This window comes from Ursus arctos, unplaced genomic scaffold, assembly GCF_023065955.2.
Source record: "Ursus arctos isolate Adak ecotype North America unplaced genomic scaffold, UrsArc2.0 scaffold_2, whole genome shotgun sequence".
NCBI lineage: Eukaryota > Metazoa > Chordata > Mammalia > Carnivora > Ursidae > Ursus > Ursus arctos.
This window is the reverse complement of record NW_026622874.1, coordinates 8,316,402-8,338,166: the sequence shown is the minus strand read 5'-3', so window position 1 is coordinate 8,338,166 and position 21,765 is coordinate 8,316,402. Positions and strand designations below refer to the sequence as shown.

Below are 21,765 nucleotides of genomic sequence, written 5' to 3'. Positions count from 1 at the left end.
TCCTCTCCCACTTCCCCTGCTTGTGTTCCCTCTCTCGCTGACTGTCTCTCTCTCTCTGTCAAATGAATAAATAAAAAATCTTTAAAAAAATAAAAAATAAAAAATAAAGAAGTTAAATCATGACGACTCTTATCTAGCTCTAAAATGAGCACGTTAGAGATTTCATTTAGCTCGTTAATTAAATGAGGCAACTAAGCAGATGCTACATCTGGTTCAAAGCGAAAGTGCAAGAACAACCAGTTTGTATGAAATGAAGACTATTGACCTGAATGTGCGAACGGCCTTAGCTGACGCCCCCCCCAGCGGGGAGACCCCTGCACCGGACAGGATTCATGTGTATCTCTACAGTGCAGGGCCACGGTTACCTACAACTCAGAGTCATAAAACAACACACACAATGACCGGCAGGTAGGCTGGGAAGGAGTGCTCTAAAGCCTATGTTCAGCTCAGCATTACTGATATTTGGGATCGGATCACTTTGCTTTGGGAGCCATCCCGCAGTGTAAGAAGTTGAGCAGCATCCCTGGCTTCTGCCCAGTAGAGGCCAGGGATCCCCCATCCGCAGTCCTGACAATAAAAAATGTCTTCCAGCAAGGCCAAGTGCCCCCCGGGGTAGGGTGGAGAGAGCAAATTCGCCCCAGTTTCCCACTGAAACACAAATGCCTGCCTGTTAGCACCGGGAGAGGGAGGACCAGCAGTCCTGGGCACACCCACGCCTCCCTCGTGGCTGAGAAGCTGGCGCCCCCCACCTCAGCACCCCTCACCCACGTGGGAGCAGACACTGCTCTCCAAACACCCCACCAGTATCGACCCCGCCCTCCCGTTCGAGGTGAGTGTCAGATAAACAACAATACCTGTTCTTGGTAACCTCTACACGAACCTGGGGCTGGAACTCACAACCCCAAGATCAAGATCACATGCTCCACCGACTGAGCCAGCCAGGAGCCCCACAAAGAGTACCTTTTCAGTATAAGTATGCCCCTGCAATATCTGGGACATACTTACACTATGGAGATATTGGTGCTAACCTGAAATTCGAATTTAGCTGCGAGGATGTATTTTTAGTTGCCAACCCCGGAACCCTGTGTGTGATGTGCAGCGTGTGATTATAACTGGCCCTGAGGCCTCAGAATCCCTGTGCTGCCTGCAACCGCTGATGCGATACTGGGTCACCCAACCTCTCCGAGGCCCGCTGTTCGCCTCTGCAGGATGGGAATCCTAGCGGAGGGACACCCCTCTCCCGGGGTTGCTGCGAGCCTTAAATGAGAGACAGTCTGCACAGCCGCCGGCAGTGTTGGGCACAAAGTCGGGGCCCAGGTGATGGGGGTTGATTTAGTCCGGGACCCGCCTTCCTGCTCTGGGGGCGGGGAGTTGGCGGCGGGTGGGGGCCGCCGGTTGCAGCCGAGGCCACACCCCCGCCTGGAAGCCACCGCCCCCCCCCCCGCAGCCGAGGCCACACCCCGCCGGCGCCGAAGCCACACCCCGCGAACTCTGAGGCCACACCCCACGAACGCCGAGGCCACACCCGCCGGGAGGGGGCGCCTCCTGCTGGGGGAGGTACCGCCTGCAGCGCCGGCGACCGCAGTCCAGCCGCAGCGCGCCCGACCAGGCCGCGCCCCTGCCGACGCCGGTCCCTGTTCGCCTCGCCGCGCCCCTGTCGAGACCCCGCGCCATGGCCGGCATCGCGGCCAAGCTGGCGAAGGACCGAGAGACGGCCGAGGGGCTGGGCTCGCACGAGAAGTCCATCAAGTACCTCAACCAGGACTACGAGGCGCTGCGGGACGAGTGCCTGGAGGCCGGGACGCTTTTCCAGGACCCCTCCTTCCCGGCCATCCCTTCCTCCCTGGGCTTCAAGGAGCTGGGACCCTACTCCAGCAAGACGCAGGGCATCGAGTGGAAGCGGCCCACGGTAGGGCGCGCGGCGGGGGCGGCGGGGTGCGCGGGGCCGGGGTGGGCGGGGGACGGCGCGGGGCCCGGGGTGGGTGAAGTGCGCAGGGTGCGGGCCCGGTGTGGTTGGGGTGCGCAGGGTGCGGGGCCCAGGCCTCCGGCCGGCAGAGCGCAGCGGAATCACGGAGGGCCGGCACTCGCCGCTGGGAATGCGGCCGGAGCGCACGGCGCGCGCCCCTCCCCGTTATTCAGGCGCGTCCGCAGCGCGGGCCTGGCCTCTCTCCACCCCGGCGCTTTCCGGGCCAGTCAGGCGCGCCCTGCCCTCCGGTACAGTTAGCAGGCCCGCCAGGGGAGCCGCCTTCGGCTCCACGAGAAGTCGGGGTGACATAAGGGGCCAGGGGGAAACTTTGCTTGGACTCCCGCGGGGAGATGGTGGGGAGGAGGGTCTGCGGGGAAACGAGGGTGGGAGGCAGTATCGACCAGGAAAAGTCTGGCTCTAACTCAGCTTGTGTCTGCTTCAGGGAGGAGGGAAATCCTTAGCCTGGTTCTTCTGTGAGTAAGGATTGTCTCATGCAGTCGTGGTTAGATTTATCCAATCAGAGTTTCGTGTTTATTTTTCCAAATGGGAGATGGCCAGACCTCTGCATAACATTTACCCTGATGAGTAACGAAGGACAGGAGTGTTGCAGCAGGGAGCCAGATGCTCCCACTGGCCCAGAATCCTCCCTGGGCAACCTCGGGGGGAGGGACCCTCTAAGCTCCCTTGTCCTGTCCCCTACCCTTGCCCTGGCAGGCCTTGGGACAGCTTGCCCCCTCCTCCGGTTGTCCATCCCGTTTGCCATGGACCCCTGCTGGCTCCACCTGCCATGGGACACTCCATGGGCTTCCCCACCAAACCTGAACAAGGCTGCCTGGGAACCCAGACTCTAGATTGCCACCCTGCGTCCATGGTTCTGGACCTCCCAGGTCATCAGTTACCCCAAACCCAGCCTATACGCATCAGATACAGTAGAAATGCCCCCTGGGCGGGGTCCCCAGCACTTGTTCATTTTTTGCTAACCTGCTGGTGACCCTGCCTGGACCTCTAAGCCTCTCTGCCTCCATTTCTTCATCTAAAAGGAGAGGTGTTGCCTAAGTACTTTCCTCTTTATTATTGTTTATCTTTTAGTGTTCCTTGTGGAGCCCTGTTAACTTTCCTCAAGTGTTTTTGCGATTTATAGATATAATTACATATTATCTGTCCTTTGCACTGAACTGCAGGGGCCACGTGTGTATTGGTCACCAGTGTGTCCCCAGAGATCGGTGCCACCTCGTCCAGTGGTCCTGCGCACCTGGTAACACGCCAGGCACTGTCTTCAGTGCTTGGGATACACCTGTGAACAGAAAGACAGGGATTCTTCATGGAGCCAGGGAATGAATGAAGGCAGGATTGTAAAGAGTCTCAAATGAAGTTATAGTTGTGAAAGTGACAAATAAGAGAATGTATTCACCTGACACTAGCGTAACGCCTCACTCACAGTTTACAGAGTGAATCTGCACACTCCTTCGCTTGTTCTTTCATTCACTAAATAAGCGTTTACAGAACACCTACTATGTGCCAGGCACAGTATGCCTCGTTTCTGCCTCCTTAGACTTTAGGGGCTGGTGAGGGGAGGCAGGTCATCTGGCAGGTAGAAATGCCACTAGGGCTTCCAGAAGGAAGAGAGCTCTGGAGCCATCTCAGGACCCCTGCTCAGGGCGAGACAGGCCGTGAGCTGCACAAGTGGAGGTGGGGGGAGGCAGGGAGGCTGTTATGTTCCCATTCGGCAGTTGAACTGGAGGCTTGCAGGAGGTAAATATTTGCTTGCACAGGTGTCCGGGGTGAAGCCGGGGCTCTGTCCAGCCTGTGGGTGTGCAGAGCCCACAGCTCATAGCTGCCCTCTGCCTCTGTCCTGCCCTCTCGAGCACTGCTGTGGTTGGGGTCAGGCAAGGGAAACAAAATGTCCCCTGGATTTGGACACCAGGGAGTCATTGGCGACTTCGGCAGACCAGCCGCGGTGGGAAGGTGGAGCGAGCCGGATGGCTGGGTGCTGTAGGCGTCTCAGTGAGGGACCCACAGGGAAGAGCGTCCTCAGCTCCTTTCAGAAGGGTGTCTGAAAAGCGGCAGGGGAGTGGTGGGTAGGGCGGGCCGCGGGGTTTGAGAGGCTAGGGGATGTGTCATGTGTTGAGTCACCAGGGAGGAAGGGGTGAGAGACGGGCCAACAGGAGGAGTTGGTGAAACAGGGTCCCAAGGAAGGGAGAGCAGGGAGTGGTGGGCCGGGCAGGCCCTGAGCGGGAGGGTGTGCTCCTTCCCATGGAGGGGTTTCCTGACCTTGCTGCTGACCGACTCCAGGGCTGGGAAGGGGCAGTTAGGTCAGAGCGGGGGCAGCCGCCTGAGTCCCACTGTGTTCCGAGAGCCCAGCCGTCTGTGATGGTCCCTTACTCAGCCTCCACCCTTCTTCTCCTGCCTCTGGGTTCCGGGACTATCATCCCTATTCTTCAGTGATAGTAAAATAGCTGATTTTGTGGAGTGCTCACCAAGGACACTTGGTCTCACAAGGTCTCACTTAACCCCCAGAACGCCCTGTGGGAGGTACACCTGTCACAGCGTCCCCATTCTATAGATGAGGAAACCAAGGCCGAAAGCAGTGGAGGACCTTGCCGGGGTCTTAGGACCCGTCGAAGAGCCAGGGTTCAGACCCCGCTTGTCTGGACCCAGAGCCCAAGCTGTCGACCCGTCCCCGGGACTGTCACATCTGTGTTTAATCCAGTGCCTACGTGCGGCGCACGGCTCGCTTTCCTGAGGCACCTCCAAGGGCCACCCTGAGCTTTGCCTTCCTTGGAGAGGCTGCCTGAGGTGTGGGAAAGTTTCTGAAACACAGTGGAAAAGTCCTGCTGGGGGAAGAGCCTGGTGCACGGAGGAACGGCGGTGTGATTCTTGGGTTCTCGGCACCAAGCCCAGTGTGTCCATTGATCAGCTGCTTAAGTGCTTGGCTGGCAGGTTCGGTTGCTCAGCAGAAACACGCTCTCATTGTCCCGTCATCCCCCAAACAGACCGACCTGCGCAGGGAGGGGACCATGGCGAGGCGTGAAAGGAATGTGCTCTGCTGTAGATTGAAGCGCTGGGACAGGGGATAGGGGGACGGATCCAGGCCCCACCCAGGAAAGGCTTCCACCTGACTGAGAGGGACACACAGCGGGGTGTGGGGTGGAGCGCCTGCACACCAAGGTCGCCCAAGCCCACGAAAACCCAGATTTATGCCTGGCTTCCTCTGCGGCTTTGGGGTGGAGCGCTTCAGAATCAGGAAACAGAGGGCGGCGGGAGGGACCAGAATAGAAGATTGGCCTCCATCCGGCTCCAGGTGGAATAATCCTGAGTTTTGTTACCAGTGAGGTTGTAACACCCTTAGAGGCAGAGGCAGCCCCCCGCCCCCAGCAGGAGCAGAAAGTATTAGCTATCAGCCCGTGAGTGCAAATCCCAGCGCTGTCTTCCGAGCTGCTAACTTTGGACACATTGTTTTACGTTGTTTTATCTCCCTGGCCAGTTTCCTCCCTAGTAACATGGGGAAGGTACCGGGTGGGCGAATGCAGAAGGCTAGATCCGTTTCCCCCTGCACACACGCACCATCACCACTAGACGCTGCACAGTTAAATACCGGACTGCAGAGTACAAGTGCTCTGGGGCTCAGAATCTCAGAGATGAGCAAGGGCTGGACTGTGAAGGAGGGCTTCGTGGAGGGGGTGGCAATGAGGCTTGAAATATGGTAGGAGGTGAAACAGGAGAGAACAGGGTGGGAAAGGAATCCCATGAAGACAAAAGAGCTGGCGTGTAGAACAGAGGAGAGAGGCTGGAGGGGCTGGCGGGGCTGGCCCCGGAGAATGAAGGGACCCCACAGCGGGCGGAGAGGCAGCACTCCATGCTGCTGTGGCCCCAGGAAGTAGCGAGATAAAGTGGGCTGTAGGCAGTGGGGGGCATTGGGGTTCCACGGGGAAGGGGTATGAGAAAGACCCCATGGCAATCTGCAAAACTTTCCCTGGGGGAGGGGGGAAGAAAGTGCACCCACTGGGAATGGAGGTGTCCTAACCCCAAAAACATGTGCCTGGCGGCTTGACAGCACTCTGTGGGTCTCGTTCCCAGGAGATCTGCGATGACCCGCAGTTTATTGTTGGAGGGGCCACCCGCACGGACATCTGCCAAGGAGCCCTGGGTAAGTGATGGCCTCTGAAATGGGCTGTAGGGTCTTGTCTGCAAGGCTTTCCCTTCCCTCCCTTCCCAGGCAGCCTCGTGGTTTCCATTTCCAGAAGCCTCCTGGAATTTCTTCTCCCCCTCACCCATCCCGAGGCACATGTGAGGCCTCCTGTGTCCCCCGCTCTGGGCTGGTTGTTGAGGTTACACAGACACTCCCACCGGAGGGTAGAGGGGCTTCTGGATTTCAGTCACCCCTTGCACTCGGACACACCCTACCCCAGGGGCAGAATGGCTAGTGGCCTGTGATGCAGTGGGGCTCTGGACGAGGGCCAGGTGGGAGGACTCCCCCAGGCCAGTCACAGCACTGACACCTCCATTCTCGGGGGCTCGGGGACCGGGGATGGTGACTCAGTGTGAGGGAAGAGGAAAGCCTGCGCTCGCTGCTGAGCGGAAGTGAGAGTGCCAGGGTGTTCTCGATGTTTGCAGGGCGGCTCACCATGGTATCATAACAGCGGGAAGCAGCACTTCTCCTTGCAAAGGTGGTTGTAATGTTCATTTAAATGAGACGCACGGGAGGGCGGGGCAGAACTGTGAGGGTCCAAGGCCGAGCCCCCATTTCCTCCTGGACGCAGTGCCTGCTGAGCCTGGACCTGCCGAGTGTCCAGCTTTGGTATGAAGTCTCCTGAGGCTTCCGTGAGGTCTTAACAGTGGGCCTGGGACCATTATTTTAAGATGCTCGTAGAATCCTCTCGTAATAAATGGGAGTCCGTAGCCACTGGAGCAGATTATCTGCTCTGATAAGTCAGAAACTTGCTTCCTGCGGTCAGCTTCCACTTGCCCCCCAGGCTATCCAGCAGTAACAACATTGGCCACCCAGAATCGTACCTCCTTTCCTGGCCCACTTTGCACAGATTCCGATACTCAGAGTAATAGCCGCTCGTGTTCATTGAGTGACCACTCTGCACCCGACGCTCAGCGATGATGGCAAAGCCCTACGGTGCTGGGAGTATTCTTATCAATGAGGAGGTCCCGGGAGTAACTGCGACTGGGGGTCTGGGACTCAAGCGTGGCTCCAGGATCTGTGTCCTCAGCCCCCGGGCTACACTTGCAGAAGGGGGCTGGAGAGCCTCGGTCCCTGAGGGACGTCCGGGCAGCTGTGTGACTCTGGGAGCCCCTGCAGGAAATGCTTCTCAGAGAACATGACCAGCTGGCCTGAGCCCAGCGTCTGTGTGCACCCTGAGATGCCTGAGCTCATTCTCACCTGCAGAGAACACCCCCTCCCGCCCCCGTTTCCTTCCCTCTTCCCCACAAACAATAGAAGCCCAGGGGTCCTTGGGCAATGGGAGTTAGTTGACAGAGGTCTGGGCCAGCCCCGGGGCTTGAGGAATCTGGCCACAGACGTGGCAGCTGTCACACCTGGGCTGGACTCCGCATGTGGCCCAAACATCGACTTCAGAGTGTTAGGACATCTCAAGGGCCAAACTGCAAGTAGCAAATGCAGGATTGAAGTCCTCTTTATACAGCACCAGGCCTCTCGGAGAGGAGACGAGTGGACCTTACATTCCAGGGGTAAAATTCCTGAGATCTGCACTGGGTCAAGTAGAATGAAGATCAAGTGTGATCAGCCCTTTTAGAATTCCTCAGGCATTGGTCTCTAATTCCTAAGGCCGTTTGCTCTCTTGGCCTTTCCTTTCAGAGGCTCCTGGTTCGATGACCGTCTGTGAAATGTGGGTGTCTGAACTCTCACCCTGCCTCTCGCCTCTGGGCACAGGGTGGTGACTGTCACCAAGTCCGAGCAGGCTCAGAAGCATGTGGGACGGAGCCGTGGCTGTGGCACCTGGCCACACAACTGGAGGCGGCAGCCGGGGCTCGGCTCCTAGAATGTGGGCAAGTCCTCACGCAGATGAGGCATTCGGCTGTTCTAAAGTCCTTGCTCCAGCCTGCCACAGAACGTGGGCCACGTGCTCCAGCGTGGAGCGCGGCCGGACAGTCCGCAGGAGTGACAGCCTGGCCACCACCGCACTTCTGTGTGCCCTGTCGCAGGCAGTCACCCCAACTCCCACCATGCTGACCAGAAGAAAGCGCTGGGGTGCAGCTGGGGATACAGGCAAGGCCACGCAGCTGAAACACGCCAGAGGAGAGGAGTGGGTCCGATTGTAAGTCTTTCTGTGCTCCTCCAGGCTGCCCTGATGCCATGACTGTGTCAAGGGGACCGGGAGGTGACGTTCTCAGAGCTCAAGTCACTTTCTGCCCGGAGACCCGCTTGGCTCACCAGGGACCCCGAGCGGTACTGTCTGTGGACTTGTGCGTTTCTGGGGGCCTGCCGCCCCTACGGGGCTGCCCAGCAGTGGACTGTCCACAAATCACCCCCTCTCCCAGGAGCACAGCCCAAAGCCCCAGCAAAGTCGTTCATGACGTGTTTGCAGAATTGCCCCTACAGCTAGGTAGGCTCTGGACTTGCTGATGGTAACCGCTCTTACAGGTTGGAACTGCCCCCAGGGGCCCGGAAAATCCAGAAGCTGAGCTCCTCCTACCTTGGGTTTTCACTATGCTTCTGCTGAGCTTTCTCCAGAGTCCCCACAGCCCACCACAGCCCCTCACAGCACCCCCCACCCCAGGCCCGCAGGGGAGGGCTTGAGGCTGTCGGCAGGTGTCAGAGCTCTTGAAAGGCACAGCCCCGTGTCACTGTCACCTGGAGGTGGTTCTCCAGGACCCGAGGGGGGTTCCCCTGCCTCCACACCCTAGAGGTACATGGGTCCCCAGAGCACCTACTGGGGGGTGTTGGCTACAGGTGCCCCCCACAGCCCAGCCCATTGGAGAAGCACTTGCTGCCTCCACCACTTACTAGCCTGGGGGACCTTGGGCCAGTTCCCAAGCTGTCCAAGACTCAGTTTCCTCTTCCATCAATGGGAATAACAACACTACAGTTGACCCTGGAGCCACATGGGGGGTTAGGGGTACTGACACCCCACACAGTTGAAAATCTACATCTAACTTGACTCCCCCAAACTTAACTACTAGTAAGTATTGTAAATAATTTTATTTATTTATTTTATTTTTTAAGGATTTATTTATTTGAGAGAGAGGGAGAGAGAGCAAGAGCACATGCACGAGCAGGGGAGAGGGGCAGGGGGCAAGAGAGAATCCCAAGCGGACTCCACGCTGAGTGTGGAGCCCCATATGGGGCTTGATCTCACCACCATGAGATCATGACGTGAGCCAAAACCAAGAGTCAGGGACACTTAACTGACTGAGCCACCCAGGCACCCCTGTAAAAAATTTTTTAGATGATTCACAATATAATTTTTTAAAAAGTCATTTTTATAGTAGGTGCCTTTTGAAATGCTAATAAACTTTATTTTGTGGTACAGTCTTAGATTTATGGAAAAATTGAGAGGACAGTACAGAGAACGCCACCTGCCCCACACCCAGATGCCCCATCTTGCTGAGCTCTGGTGCTTGTTACAGCTCATGACCCAGCACTTGATACGGCGCTGAGATTTCCTCAGCTGTTACTAGTGTTCTGGTTCTGCTCCAGGATCCCATTCAGGGACCACATTCTGTTTGGTTTTCATGTCCGCATGGGCTCCTCTGGGCTGTGGCAGTTTCCGATGCTCCTTGCATTTTATGATTCCTGTAGGATGCCCCTATTTTGGAATGTGCAGGTGCCTTAAAAAAAATAGTGCATGTGGTTGACTAAAAACTAAGTGTCCGCTGGTGTGGTGGAGACAGTAAATACATTCTCTTCTCTTTGCAACAGTCGCTTCGCAGCCAGCCCCATCCTCACTGCCCTGCTGGGGCCTCTCCAGCTCCTGGAGCAGATGTGTGGCGGCGATGACTCATTGCCTCCCAGCCTCCCTCCCAATTATAAATACTCCTCGCTTTGCTCTGTGAAGGCCGCGGCCATGCTCCCAGCTCCCTTCCTGCTGCCTCTAAGACAGTCACAGAAGCCAGGACCATTGGATTGCTAACCCTGCTGTCTTCCCGCAGATCCCTGCCCTGCCCTGGCTGCCTTGGCCAGCACACAGCAGGATTCCTGATCTCCCGACCCCAGAGAGCAGAGGCAGCCAGAATTCTCCCCCAAAGAATCCTCCCATAGTTGCATACATTTGCATCTGAAGCCCCAGGGTGCCCAGGAGGAGTTTACAGGGGCTCCCTCTGCTCCTGGTTGGCCTCTGATCACACTGCGACTTTTCCCTTGTCAGGTGCTCCCTGAACCAGGAGCCAGGCCACATCCCTATGGCCTCTGTTGTTTGCCTCTGAGAGGAGAGTTGGGTCAGATTTTCCTAAGGTCCCACTACTTCTGACATTTTGTGACTCCATCATATGCTATCCTTTGCCGGCAGACCCTCCCCCACCCCCAAGGGGTTCAGCTCATGTCCCTGCCCCAAGGTCTGGGGAGCCCTGCTCAGATCACCCCCCAACAATGTCAGCCACAGGGGGCCTGGCGAGGTGCGGGCCAGCAGCAGTGCGGGTGATGGAGCCCCAGGAGGAGGGTGGTCCACACCGCGGGGGGCAGCCCGCCCGCCAGGTGTGCCTTAACCAGGACAGCAGTGGTCTGTGTCTGCCTCCAGGATGGTAGCCCGAGCCACGTGCGCGTTATGGCCACTGCGGGGCGGTGCAGCTGACCCTGCCGCGCTGGGGTCCAGCCTCCCGCCCCTTACTCTCCGGGCTGGGACGGTCCTGACAGGCCTGTGTGTCTCCACCGGAGCCGGCCTGGGCCCATGCCTCCGGCCCAACACCTGTGAACAGCAGGGTCCAGAGTAGGGACGTGGGTGTCCGTCAGGCAGAGCGTGGCTGTGGCTCTGCCGCGTGTGGCTCTTCGCTTTGGGCGGATCACGGTCCGCCTCAAGCCTCCGTTGCCTCATCCGCGAACTGGGGACAAGAGGAGCACCTGCCGCAGGGCTGAGGCTGAAATTGAGCGCACCTGTGCGGCTCCGTGCGCCTGCGCGCGTGGGAGGGGCTTAATAGCTGCACGTGGGCAGCTCTGTTCCCGCCGGCTGTCGGGTGGGCCTGGGCGGCCAGGGGCGTGCGCGCCCGCGCGGTGCCGGCCTTCTGGACCTGCGGGGCCTGTGGGCCGGGCGCTGCAAGGCCCGCAGTCCCCGAAGTCGTGGAGAGGGCAGGAGGTGGTGTTCAGAGAAGACTCAAGGGGCACCGTGCCGTCCCCTGCGCCCCACCCGCGGGGCCCACGCTCTGCCTGCAGTGCGCCTTCAGCCAGAGTTCCGTTACCCGCCTGCGCCGTGGGAGCCAAGGTGACGCTTGTGTCCTCCCTTTCCCTGGGGTGGGGAGCTGCCTGACTCGGCTTCTCTGTCTGTCGGGGGGTGTGGATGAGAGTAAAGAACTCGCATTCTTGTTGGGCTACTTTATATGGGGTCTTCTCTCCCGCTCCTGGCTGCCCGTCTCCTGCCCCAGACTGTTGTCAACAGTTCAACACTGTGCATGCCTCCCAGGGACTGAGGAGGGTTGGGGGGCTCCTCCTGTAGGGTGGATGAAGGCAGCGGGGGGCCGGGGAGAAAGGGAGTGGGTTTCACTGAGCCACAGTCCCCGGAGCTGGGGGCCGCAGCTGAAACCGGCATCAGGTGGCTTCCTGCTGGTCTGGGCCCTGCCAGGGCGCAGGTGCCGGGCAGGGACTCCCTCCCCAGCCTTTGGTGGTCCAGGCGAGTTCAGTCAGGGCGTGGGCCACGGGGCTCACGTCCTCAACTCCCTGCTTCCTTGTGGGGGCCTGGCTCCAGCGGGGGGCGGGAGGGGTAGGGACACGTGGTCTGGATCCTTCGCTGCTGGCTCGGGGAAGGAGGCTTGTGTTAACCAGGGCCAGGTGGGGCCTGTCTCCCATAGCCGCGGATGTACATGAGCAGTGACTGGGTGTGGGGGGCATTCTGGTTTGGGGGTGCGCTCCTCTGGGCTGCTGTGGGGCATGAAAGGGTCACGGGAGGGACACCGTGTGGGGCTTACCAGCCACCATCTCACAGGCCTGGGCCCCTGGCAGGGTGTGAGCACCCTCTAGAGAAGCCCCTCCCCAGCAGCTCCCAGGGGTGGCCCCAGCTTGGCCCCTCGGGGCTTCTGGCCCCTTCTAAAGCCCGTCCAGTGGCCTCCCTCCACAGACTGCCTAGGCCTATCCCCTCTGCTGGAGACCATTAAACACCAGTGTGTCAGGACGGGTCAGATGTAGTCAAAAGCAACCTCAGCATCTGTTCTGTTTGGAATTTATGTAGTTTCATCACGGGGAGCAAAGGAGCAAGGCACTGACGCAGTGAGACCAGGGCCAGTGGGACTGGACACAGGGCAGGGCTTCCCACCCTCCGTGCTGTAGGGCAGGCGGCAGCGGCATTCCCGGCCCCTGGCCACAGTGTGCACCAGCCCCCACCCAAAGTTGACAGAAATGTCTCCAGACATTGCCAGGATCCCCTGGAGTGGGGAGTTGGTGGCAAAGCGCCCCTGGCGGGAAGCCACCGAACACCAAAGCCACCGAACACCGGGGTATGCAGGGGGAGGGTGGTGGGAGCCTGGAGGAGGGAGCCACGCTGGTAAATGATGGGCGAGTTGACAAGTCTCCAGACCCGCGCCCCCCCCCCCCCCAGCTGGGAGGCACCAGCAGTTTGCGGTTGGGCGCATTACTGGGATGTTTGAACTTGTGGGAGGGGCTCCAGCTCTCCCCTCAGCGAGTTGCTGCAGCAGAGGAGGGGCTGCCCCTGCTTCTTGGAGGGTGCTCCCCTCCCGGGGCAGGCGTGTGGACTGCATCTCAGGCCCTGGGGTGCCCTGGCGACTGCAGAGTGACAGAGCGCCCTGTGCGCCATCACCACACTGCCATCTCCTCGCTGGCCACCCTCTTGCTGGCACATCCCCAAGGGGCGGGCCATTACAGTCAGCAGGTGCGTCTTCCTGGCCAGATCTCAGGAGAGCGGACTCCATGAAGGTCCCTGTCTCACTACCCCTGTATCTAGCGTCATAACCCACCCTTGGGTGGCTCGAAACAACAGGATTTTCCTGTTTACTTTCACGGGTTTGGAGGATGACTGGGGTCAACCTTGTGACGCAGGGCCCCTCCCGCACTTTTGGCCACTGGGCTGGGGTCACCTGAAGGCCCTTTGCCCGCATGTTTGGCACGTGGGCTGGAGGCTGGGTCAGCGGGGCCTCTGGGGTCCCTGTGCCTCTTGCATGGCCTCTTCCATGGAGGCCTCAAGTGAGCTGAACTTCTGGGCGCTCATCCCAGGAGAGACCCCAGAAAGCTGCCTCAACTTTAATGACCTAGCTTCAGGGGTCACGTGGCACCCCGTCTGATGAACCCTATCCACTGAGACACTCAGAGGCCGGCCAGGGTTCTGGAAGAGCGTGTGAAACCAGAAATACTGTGGCTGCCATTTCTGGAAGATGCCATGGTTCCTCCCCTTTGAATAATGGCCTTGTCCTTCACCAGTGGTGACCCAAGGCTGCTCGCACACTAGCCCGTCGTGGTTGGGTGGCTGGGTTCTCTGGGATCCCCCCAGCATGCAGGGTAGAGGGGCACTCAGCCGGCTGGGCTCACCAGTGCAGTCTGGGGACATGGCACAGGGAGAACAAGGGGTTAAGAGGGGCACGCCCCCAAAGGCTGGGACTGAGCCCCGGAGGGTGACAAAGGAATGAGGTGGAGGGCAGGTGTCCAGGCAGAGTTGGCACTCTCCCATAGGAAGCGGCCCCTTCTGGAAAGTGTAAGCGTTTTATTGGACCTGGAGGGTCTGGCGCAGAAGAGGAGAGGCTGAGAAGCCACCTTCCCTGAACTGCTGGGGTCTAATCTCCTCTACTCACCTTCCCCTCACTTGGAGCCATGTCCCACCTGTGCCTGCTCCCTACTCCTCCTGGACTGAGCCACCCCTGCACTGCCTGGGTGTCCCCACCCACCCTTCCCTAACCTTGCAAGGGCTCCTCCCCTCCACCTGCTCCTCAGGACCAGGTCAAGCCTATCTCCCCTAGCCCCCTACCCTCCCATCCCACCCTCCTAACCCACCCCTTCTGCACCCCCTACCCCCTTACCCACCCCTCCTGCAGCCCTCCTCTCCTTTACCCTCCCCACTCCTGCATTCCCCCACCCTGTTCAGAGTTGAAGCCTAGAGCTCACCACCACCTGTGATCCTGGTGCCTGTCCCGACACTGGCCCAAGCGCCTGAGAGCAAGAGCCACTCTTGTGTGGAGCCTGCACGCCAGGCGTGGAGGGGAGAATGAGCTAACAAGGCAGTGGAGAGCAGACCGGAGGAAGAAGAGATTCGTGTTTGTGTCCGCCAGGGTCAGTGCAAGGATGGGGTTGCTCAGAGGCTCTCATGGGGGACAGGGGCACACAGTGGGGGGTGCTGAAGCTCAGAGGGCTTCCAGGAAGTGGCAGGGCCGGCCTTGGGCAGCGCGTTGTCTGCCCTTCCTCAGCGTGTGCACGCTGTGTGTGCGGCGAGTCAGGGACACGTGCTCTGCGGTGACACGGGCCCTCCCTCACGGATCTTCCGTTCTGGGACCCACCATAGGCAGCCACACTCTCCTTGGAGGGGATGGAAGCCCAGCATCTCCCGGATTCTCCGCCTCACTTTCCCGTTTGTGGAGGTCGGGAGCAAGCACACAACAAATAGCCCTGTGCTCCCTGCTTGGAAAAACCCCCAGCGGCCATAAATATTAGGAAACCAGCCCTGTCCCGCTCCCTGCAGTGGGCCCCGGGTGACCTCGGCCCCTGCACAGAGCTGACCTTGCGGACGCACACAGAGGCGGCCGGGGAGCGCGGCCCTGGAAATTTACCGACATGGCTTTGTATGAATTCACCTTTTCAGAAGAGGGCTCTGGGCCTTCAAGGAGCCATTCATCAGGCCCCGGGAGTGCTGTTTGGGGAAGGCTGTGTGCGGCCCAGCCCCCTGTGCTCAGGCTGGAGCCAGCAGGGGGTGAGCCCAGCTGGAGACACTTCGGCCTTTGTCGGGGTAATCTGTGCCTAATGACCCCAAATGCAACCCAGTCCAACTTTTCCCCAAGCAAGTCAGGAGGGAGGGGCAGGTCTGGGATTCCCTGGGGCCCAGGAGCACAAGGGGCCTAGTGATCCCAGCAGGTGCGGGAAGGGGGGGCAGAGAGAATGTCACTCAGTAGTCCTTGAACAAATAAATCAATTAATACATGAACTCTCTCTGCCTTGGACACCAAATTCATAGGTAAAAATTCCGTGCAAACCCCACAGCAAGGCCCGCAGAGAGCAGGTGGTCATCCGCCTGCAGGGCGAGGAAGCAGGATGCTTGTGGCCTTAAAGGACCCTCTTGCCTTATGTTCTGTGAGGGGCCCTCGGCCCCCCATCCTCCTGTGCGGCTCCCCCTCCTCATGCGCCCCCGTTGTCAGCTCTTCTCCTTTCTGAGACCACACACCACGCCGGAGACTTCGCCTGTTCTGGGTCCATTTTCTCCCCTGACTCCTCCTCTAGAAAAACTCGTATGTTCACATTCATGCGGAATTTGCCCAGAATGTATGGAGTTCCACATCTCTGAAGCCCATCCGGGTTCCCCTAGTTTCCCTTTTTCATTGGCTCCTAACAACCTTTTGAGTACCCCCCCTTCACAGCTGAGAAAACACGAGGTCATAGAAATTCAGAAATGTATCCAGGTTCACACATCACCAGCAGGATCAGGACCCAAATCCAGTTGTTAGCACACGTCCTGTGCGCCTTCCCACCCACCTCTGGTCGGGCCTCTCAGGTCTGAGCAGGAGGCCTTCCCCTGTGGTTTGGGGCTCGCTGAAGGCCGGCCTAGCAGCTGGGGAACGGCCAGCCCCACCCCTGGGAGCCTGCCTTGGTGAGCGAGCACATCAGCCCCAGCCTTCCTTGGGACCCTTCGGCACCCGCCCGTTCTGTGCACTCGCCAGGCACTCAAGGCTCTCACCCGAGAGACCCGCGCGCCCTGGGTTGTGCACCTGCACCTAGCTCTGCCGGCAGAGAGGGCGCCAGGGACAGTGTGGCCCCAGGGAGGAGGGTGTGCAGGAAGGGCGATTCCTAGGGGCCGGGCTGGAAAGCTGAACCAGCCAAAGGGGGCAGAGAGGGCAGCCAGGAGCCCAGAACCTGACAGGAACCAGAGAGGTTCCTCCACGTGTGTCCAGATGTGAGGGAGGGAGAGAGCAGGGCTTCCAAGCAGGCTCTGGGCCCAGGGAGGGCAGTTGTTGGAGGGAACAGGCACGCACGCAGCCTCAAGTGGGCACATCTCCTGCAGGGATCCCGAGGTCCCCACTGGGGAGCGGGGGGGAGGGAGCTCCGTGCCAACCTACGTGAAAGATAGGGCAGGTCTGTCTTGGCTCTGGACGCCCTCCCCTGGGCCCCCTTCCTAGCTGCCCCCCCCCCACCCCAGGTTCAGACTCTCCGAAGCTCTCCAGAGTTCCTACTCTAGGTCTGGCCTCAGAGTGGGGTGACGACTCTGTTCTGCTCTGGGAATTCAGTCGAGATGCAGTGTGGGGTTTTGGAGAAAGGGGGGTGCAAGCACCTGTAGGCGGCTCCTGCTTGACTGAGCGCGAGGCTGTTTACGATAGGAAGCAGGGCAGAAAATCACCGCCCACCCCATGCCCAGGCTCTCAGGCCTGTACCAGTTGAGTGTCTTCCAGAACAGATTAGGAGGGTCAGGAGTTCAGCGGGAGGTGTGCGGGGGGGTGGGGAGCCCGGATGTGGGAACAGCCAGTCTGGAGCCTGTAGTCAGACGGTCAGTGGGTGGTTCAGGGACCCCTGGGCAGAGCCCTGTCTGCTCCTTTAATGATGGGCATGGCCAGCGGCACAGGTACTCAAGGACTGGTAGTGACCCTGCTCCGACCCTTGTCCCTGCCTATGCCTGGGGTGCTGGACAGGGGAGTCCTGGGGGGTCAGCCTCAAGCAAAGTAGACGGAAGCTGCTAGCATTTCTTATGCCTCACCTCGCTGGGGCCTGACCCCTCCCCCAATGCATACAATGAAACCATGTCTTGTAAAGAAAAACAATGGGTTCTAAAGAAAAGACAATCCAGAAAGAAGAGGGTATGGAAATCTAGGGAGAGAAGGAGACAGATGCTGTCGGAAGGAGCTCGGCTGCCGGAGGAGGTCCCTGCATTTAGGGCCGATGCTGGATGGCCGGGGAAGAACCTCATCCAGCTGGGGAGATCTGGTTCTGAGCAGCCCAGCTCCAGGAGACCCTGCCTGCCACAGGCTGGGGCTGGTATACCCTCCCTAAGCACACTGGAAGGTTCCAGGGTCGAGTAAGTGGAAACTAAGCACATTGTGCCCCTCTCCCCGCCAAAGCCACCACGGATCATTGTTGGGAAGCCTCTACTCTTGACCAGCTTAGCTTTGCATTTCCCGTGGAAACGCACTCGACCCTAGAAACCGTTTCTCAAGGGACAGCTGTTAACTTCTCGAGAAATCATTTCCACAGAACACACGTTGAGGTTCAGAGGAGTGAGCTGATTAGCCCTTCTTATTGACGATAGACCAATTCTGATGGGGGACCTTAGGTAAAATCATGATGTTCATTTAGAATAACTGGTATTAAGCTATTTTTCCTCACTGTAAGTAAGGACATAATCAAATAATCCGTGGAGGGCAGTAATCTAGGGTTGCTCGTAATGAAACCACAGTGCGAGGACACATAAACCCTCTGCAAAGAGCTTCAGTTGATGAAGACAGGAGTCACACTTCTGCTCTGTTTTACTGAGCCCCTCTTGGAGGTCAGTCTGAGTCAGCAGAGAACATCTTCACTCTGTTCTGTGGCTGCGTGGCATCTCGTGGTAGAGGTGGCCCCTCATTGGTTCCCCCAGTCACCTGCGGGTGGACATTCAGCTGTTTCTGCTACAGCCAGGGCTCCAGGAAATAGCCATGTCATCCCTCCGTTGCTCTTGGGAGTGTATCTCTGGGGCCAGTCCCGGTCCCAGTGTCGCGGGGGCACGCGCTCTGTGTGGCATCTCTGTGCTCATGGGTGAGCATGAGAGTGGGTCTCCCACAGCCGCTCCGGGGACCCCACATCTCCTTCTTTGCCATCTGAAAGGTGGAAATGGTGCAGTGTACTTCCACTTTGTGTTTCTTTTATGATGAGTGAGGGTGAGTACCTTCTTTTAATGTTTGAGGTTTTAAAAAATTTTTTTAAAGTAATCTCTACCCCCAACTTGGGGCTCGAACTCACGACTCTGAGATCAAGAGTCGCGTGCTCCTCCGACAGCTGGCCAGGAGCCCCCCTAATATGTTTGAGACATTGGTTTTTCCCTTTTCCGTGAACTGGTTATATCTTTGTCCAGTTTTCTATGGAGCTCTCGTTTATTTACTAGAAAAGTTTATATACAATGTCTGGATCTGAGTAACAGATATTTTTCCTTGTTACTTTTTTAGTTTGACTTTGTTAATCATGATTTTTTTTACCATGTAGATTTTTTTTTTTTTTTACATTAATGTAGTTAAGTTTATCATTTAAAAGGCTTACGGCTTCGGGGTTACAATTTGATAGCCTGTCTCCACTCAGATTATATTGGAATTCTCCCATTGTCTTTTCCAGAATGTCTATGGATTTATAAAAACATTGTATTTATAATGTTATCATAATGTTAACATACTAAGATACAAATAAGATATACAGTATAAATACATAGACAGTAAATACATAAATAAAAGACTAGATTTACCATATTCACATAGGAATATGTAAACAATATATTAAAATATATACTTAAGATATATAATGTTAAATGCTTAAATATGAACATTATTTCATTTAGAATTTATCCCTGTGACAAGATGATCTAGAACTTGATTTTTTTTCTAGATGGCCCTTCCATTGTTCTAATTCCACGTGTGACTAGTGTATCTGCGCTAAATTCCTGTGTTTGGAATGATTCCTGAACTTTCTGCTCTGTGCCCTGTATCTGTATTCTGACGCACAAGTTCTGTACTATTTTAATTATTGTGGCTTTATGCGTGCTTTAATACCTGATAGAGGTGGACTCCCTTCCCTTCTAGACTTCCTTCCGTCTGTGCGTGACGTTTAATCTTTCCTTACGAGCTCTACATGAGCGAAGTTCCAATTTTAAAAAAATTGTCTTACTCTTCTTATTGGGATTGCATTAAGTTTACAGATTGACTTAAGAGGGAGTGGTATTTTTACAATGAAGGCTTTTTCTAGCCAAGAATCTGGGCCCTGTTTTAAATGGGGTAAATGATTACCCGAGCTTCTCCATGCAGGATGTTGCCTTTGGAGTTAGTTAAGGGTGAACAGCTGATGAGGGACAGGCCGCAGTCAGCCAAGTCTTGACCGCTGTTGGCCATGCACACTGCGTGTTGGAAGCCTTCGTGACCGGGGAGGAGGAATCACCGGATCCCTGGCAGGAGAGGCCCTGACTTAGGAGGCGGAGCTGGTGTCAGGACTCAAGAACTGGGCGTAAGTGGGTCATGCCCAGATGCCACCTCGAGGGAACAGTGCCCGGGGTCAAGGGGCGCAGCTCAAGCCAAGCCCAGGAAGAAGTACTCTCACCGCACCCTCCTCCTCCCTTCCTGTGCTCCCCAGGGCTCCCGCTAGCTGAACCCGCCAGCAGCCAGAGGCGCTGGGAGCCCATGGTTTCATCCGGGGAGGCCGGCTCCAGGGCAGGGGACATGGGGAGGCGCGCAGGTTCCCGTGACCGTCGTCTCTGCTCTGAGACAGATGGACTGAGTGAAGACGAGGTCATCAGCGGTGACCCAGTGTAGGCAGACTCCGCACCCTGTGGTGATGGTCCGTGTGGTCTGGGTTGCCGCCTGCCCTCACCCCTCTCGCAGACAGGTAATTTTAAAACCTATAGGACTACACGCCTGCATCTTTCCAAGCCCATCTGTGTGGCACCTTTCCTGGACAGTCCTCGTCACTGAAAGACACCCTCACAGGCTTTCCTGGGGCTAAACCAGTAGAGCGGCGGGCAGGTGCGTCGCCGTCTCACCTGTCCCGGACCAGCCAGCTGGTTGTACCCAGATCCTGATGCCACTGACCCAAACAGGCTGTGCCCAGGGAGGTTCCAGGGACTTCACCCACGTCGCCTCTGCAGGAGCAAGTCCCTGCAGAACTGTCCAGAGGAGAAGGGCAGTTGCGAATCATTTGGGGGAGGGGAGAGGCTGACCTTGATGGGGAGGACGGAGGCTCCTAGGCTGCAGAGCGGGAGGTTGTGGGACAGGTTTTCCAGGGCGGCGGGCGGGCGTGGGAGGGGAGGCCCCATGTGGATGTGGCGTCCAGGCGGCAAGCAGGACCCAGCGAGCCACTGTGCAGCCAGACATGGAGACACAGCCCCCTCTCAAGGACAGAAGTCCCCACGGCAACATTCTGTGAATTAGGTGCCTTGGAAATTGGCACCTGTTTGCACAGGAGACCATGTGGGTCACACGTGAAAAGCTTTGCTCAGACCCACCTGACGGCGGCTTGTTATGGGGACTTTGGGGGAACCACCAGCCTCCCTAGGCCTCCTGTCCTCCCCTGTGACAGAGGCCAGCAGCTGTTTGTTCTGTGAAGAAATGAGAGGACAATGCGGGGATCCTACATGGGGGCTGGCGCATCGTGAGCCCCCCACGGATGTCACCGTTCTAGTCCCTGATACCGAGAAAGCTCACATGAGCGGGGGGAAGGTAAGGAAAAGAGATGGACCCTGTGGGGAGGACAGTTAGGAATCCGAGTGTAAAACAGGATTTCTGACGCTTTCCCCTTAGACATCCGGACATTCTTCCAGGGGCCTCCAAGCCTTCAGTCCCACGGCTTGGAGCGCGGACGGGAAACGTTTTGAGTCTTCAGCTGTAAAATGCTCTGAGTCCTGTTCCCTCTTGTTTGCTGTGCTCTTGGTGCCCCGGTCTTGATGGTGCGACGGCAGGTTGCTGTCCTGCTGTGCCACTGAGTCACTGTGCGTCCGACCGGCGGCGAATTTTGCTGTCTCAGAGCCCGTGGCATGAGGGGGCTCAGATAAGAATGTAGGATTTCAGGAAGCGGCCAGGTTCCTGCCCGTGGTTTGACATTCGGATTGCAGTTGGATTTTCCTAGTGGACTCTCGAAAAGAAATCTCCAGCAAGGTTCGGTTTTTAAACAAAGCCCAGGATTTGATTCAGAGGATTTGCTTGTGAGACCAGATCCCCTATCTGGTCTCCGTGCCCTCTGAGCTTCCGTCTCTTCACCCCAGAGAGGCGACGATCGCCAGGGTGATCGCGTCTCAGGGCTTACAGATAACTGCGCAGCACGCTGTGCGGGACTGCGGAGCGTTTTCCAGCCCGCCGGCTGCCCCTGACAGGACACGTGACCTCAAGCGAGCCACTCGACCACGGAAAGCCACGGTGCCGCCAGCGAGAAGGCATTCTAGGATGTCGCCTGAAATTTCAGAGGAAACCAGTTAGGTTGGGACAGCTCTGCACAGGGCAGGGGGGGCGGGGGCCTTGCTCCCCCCACGCTGGCCAGGGGACACCTGAGGCAAGAAAACCAGAAGGCACGGAACATGGCCACTGATTTCCAGGATGTGGCGAGAGCCTCCGGGTGTGGTGGTGAGCGGTCATCTGAGCTGGGTGTGGGGCCAGCGCTGACCTAGATGTGCGGCCCACGATAAACAGGAACCCGTCCCTCCTGCACCCGGGCACGTCCTGGGAACAGCCGTGATGTCTGAGGCCACAGAGCAGACACACGTGTGACAGGTCAAAGCACCGGCTCCTGGGACCCGGGGAGACCGAACCAGAGGGGTTGCAGGGAC

At 57.7% G+C, this 21,765-nt stretch overlaps 1 protein-coding gene across 2 annotated transcripts in view; it reads left to right on the top strand.

The window, feature by feature from the left end:
* Positions 1 to 1,559: 1,559 nt before the first annotated feature.
* Positions 1,560 to 21,765, top strand: part of CAPN2 (calpain 2) — a 41,321-nt gene continuing 21,115 nt past the window's right edge. Inside the window, exons 1-2 of one of the 2 annotated variants that reach the window (XM_026509481.4) lie at positions 1,560 to 1,909; positions 6,044 to 6,113. In XM_026509481.4, coding sequence (XP_026365266.1) covers positions 1,673 to 1,909; positions 6,044 to 6,113 — 307 coding nt within the window. In that variant the 5' untranslated portion in view covers positions 1,560 to 1,672. The remainder of the gene's footprint in view (positions 1,910 to 6,043; positions 6,114 to 21,765) is intronic. The other variant, XM_057315188.1, reaches the window with a different exon arrangement.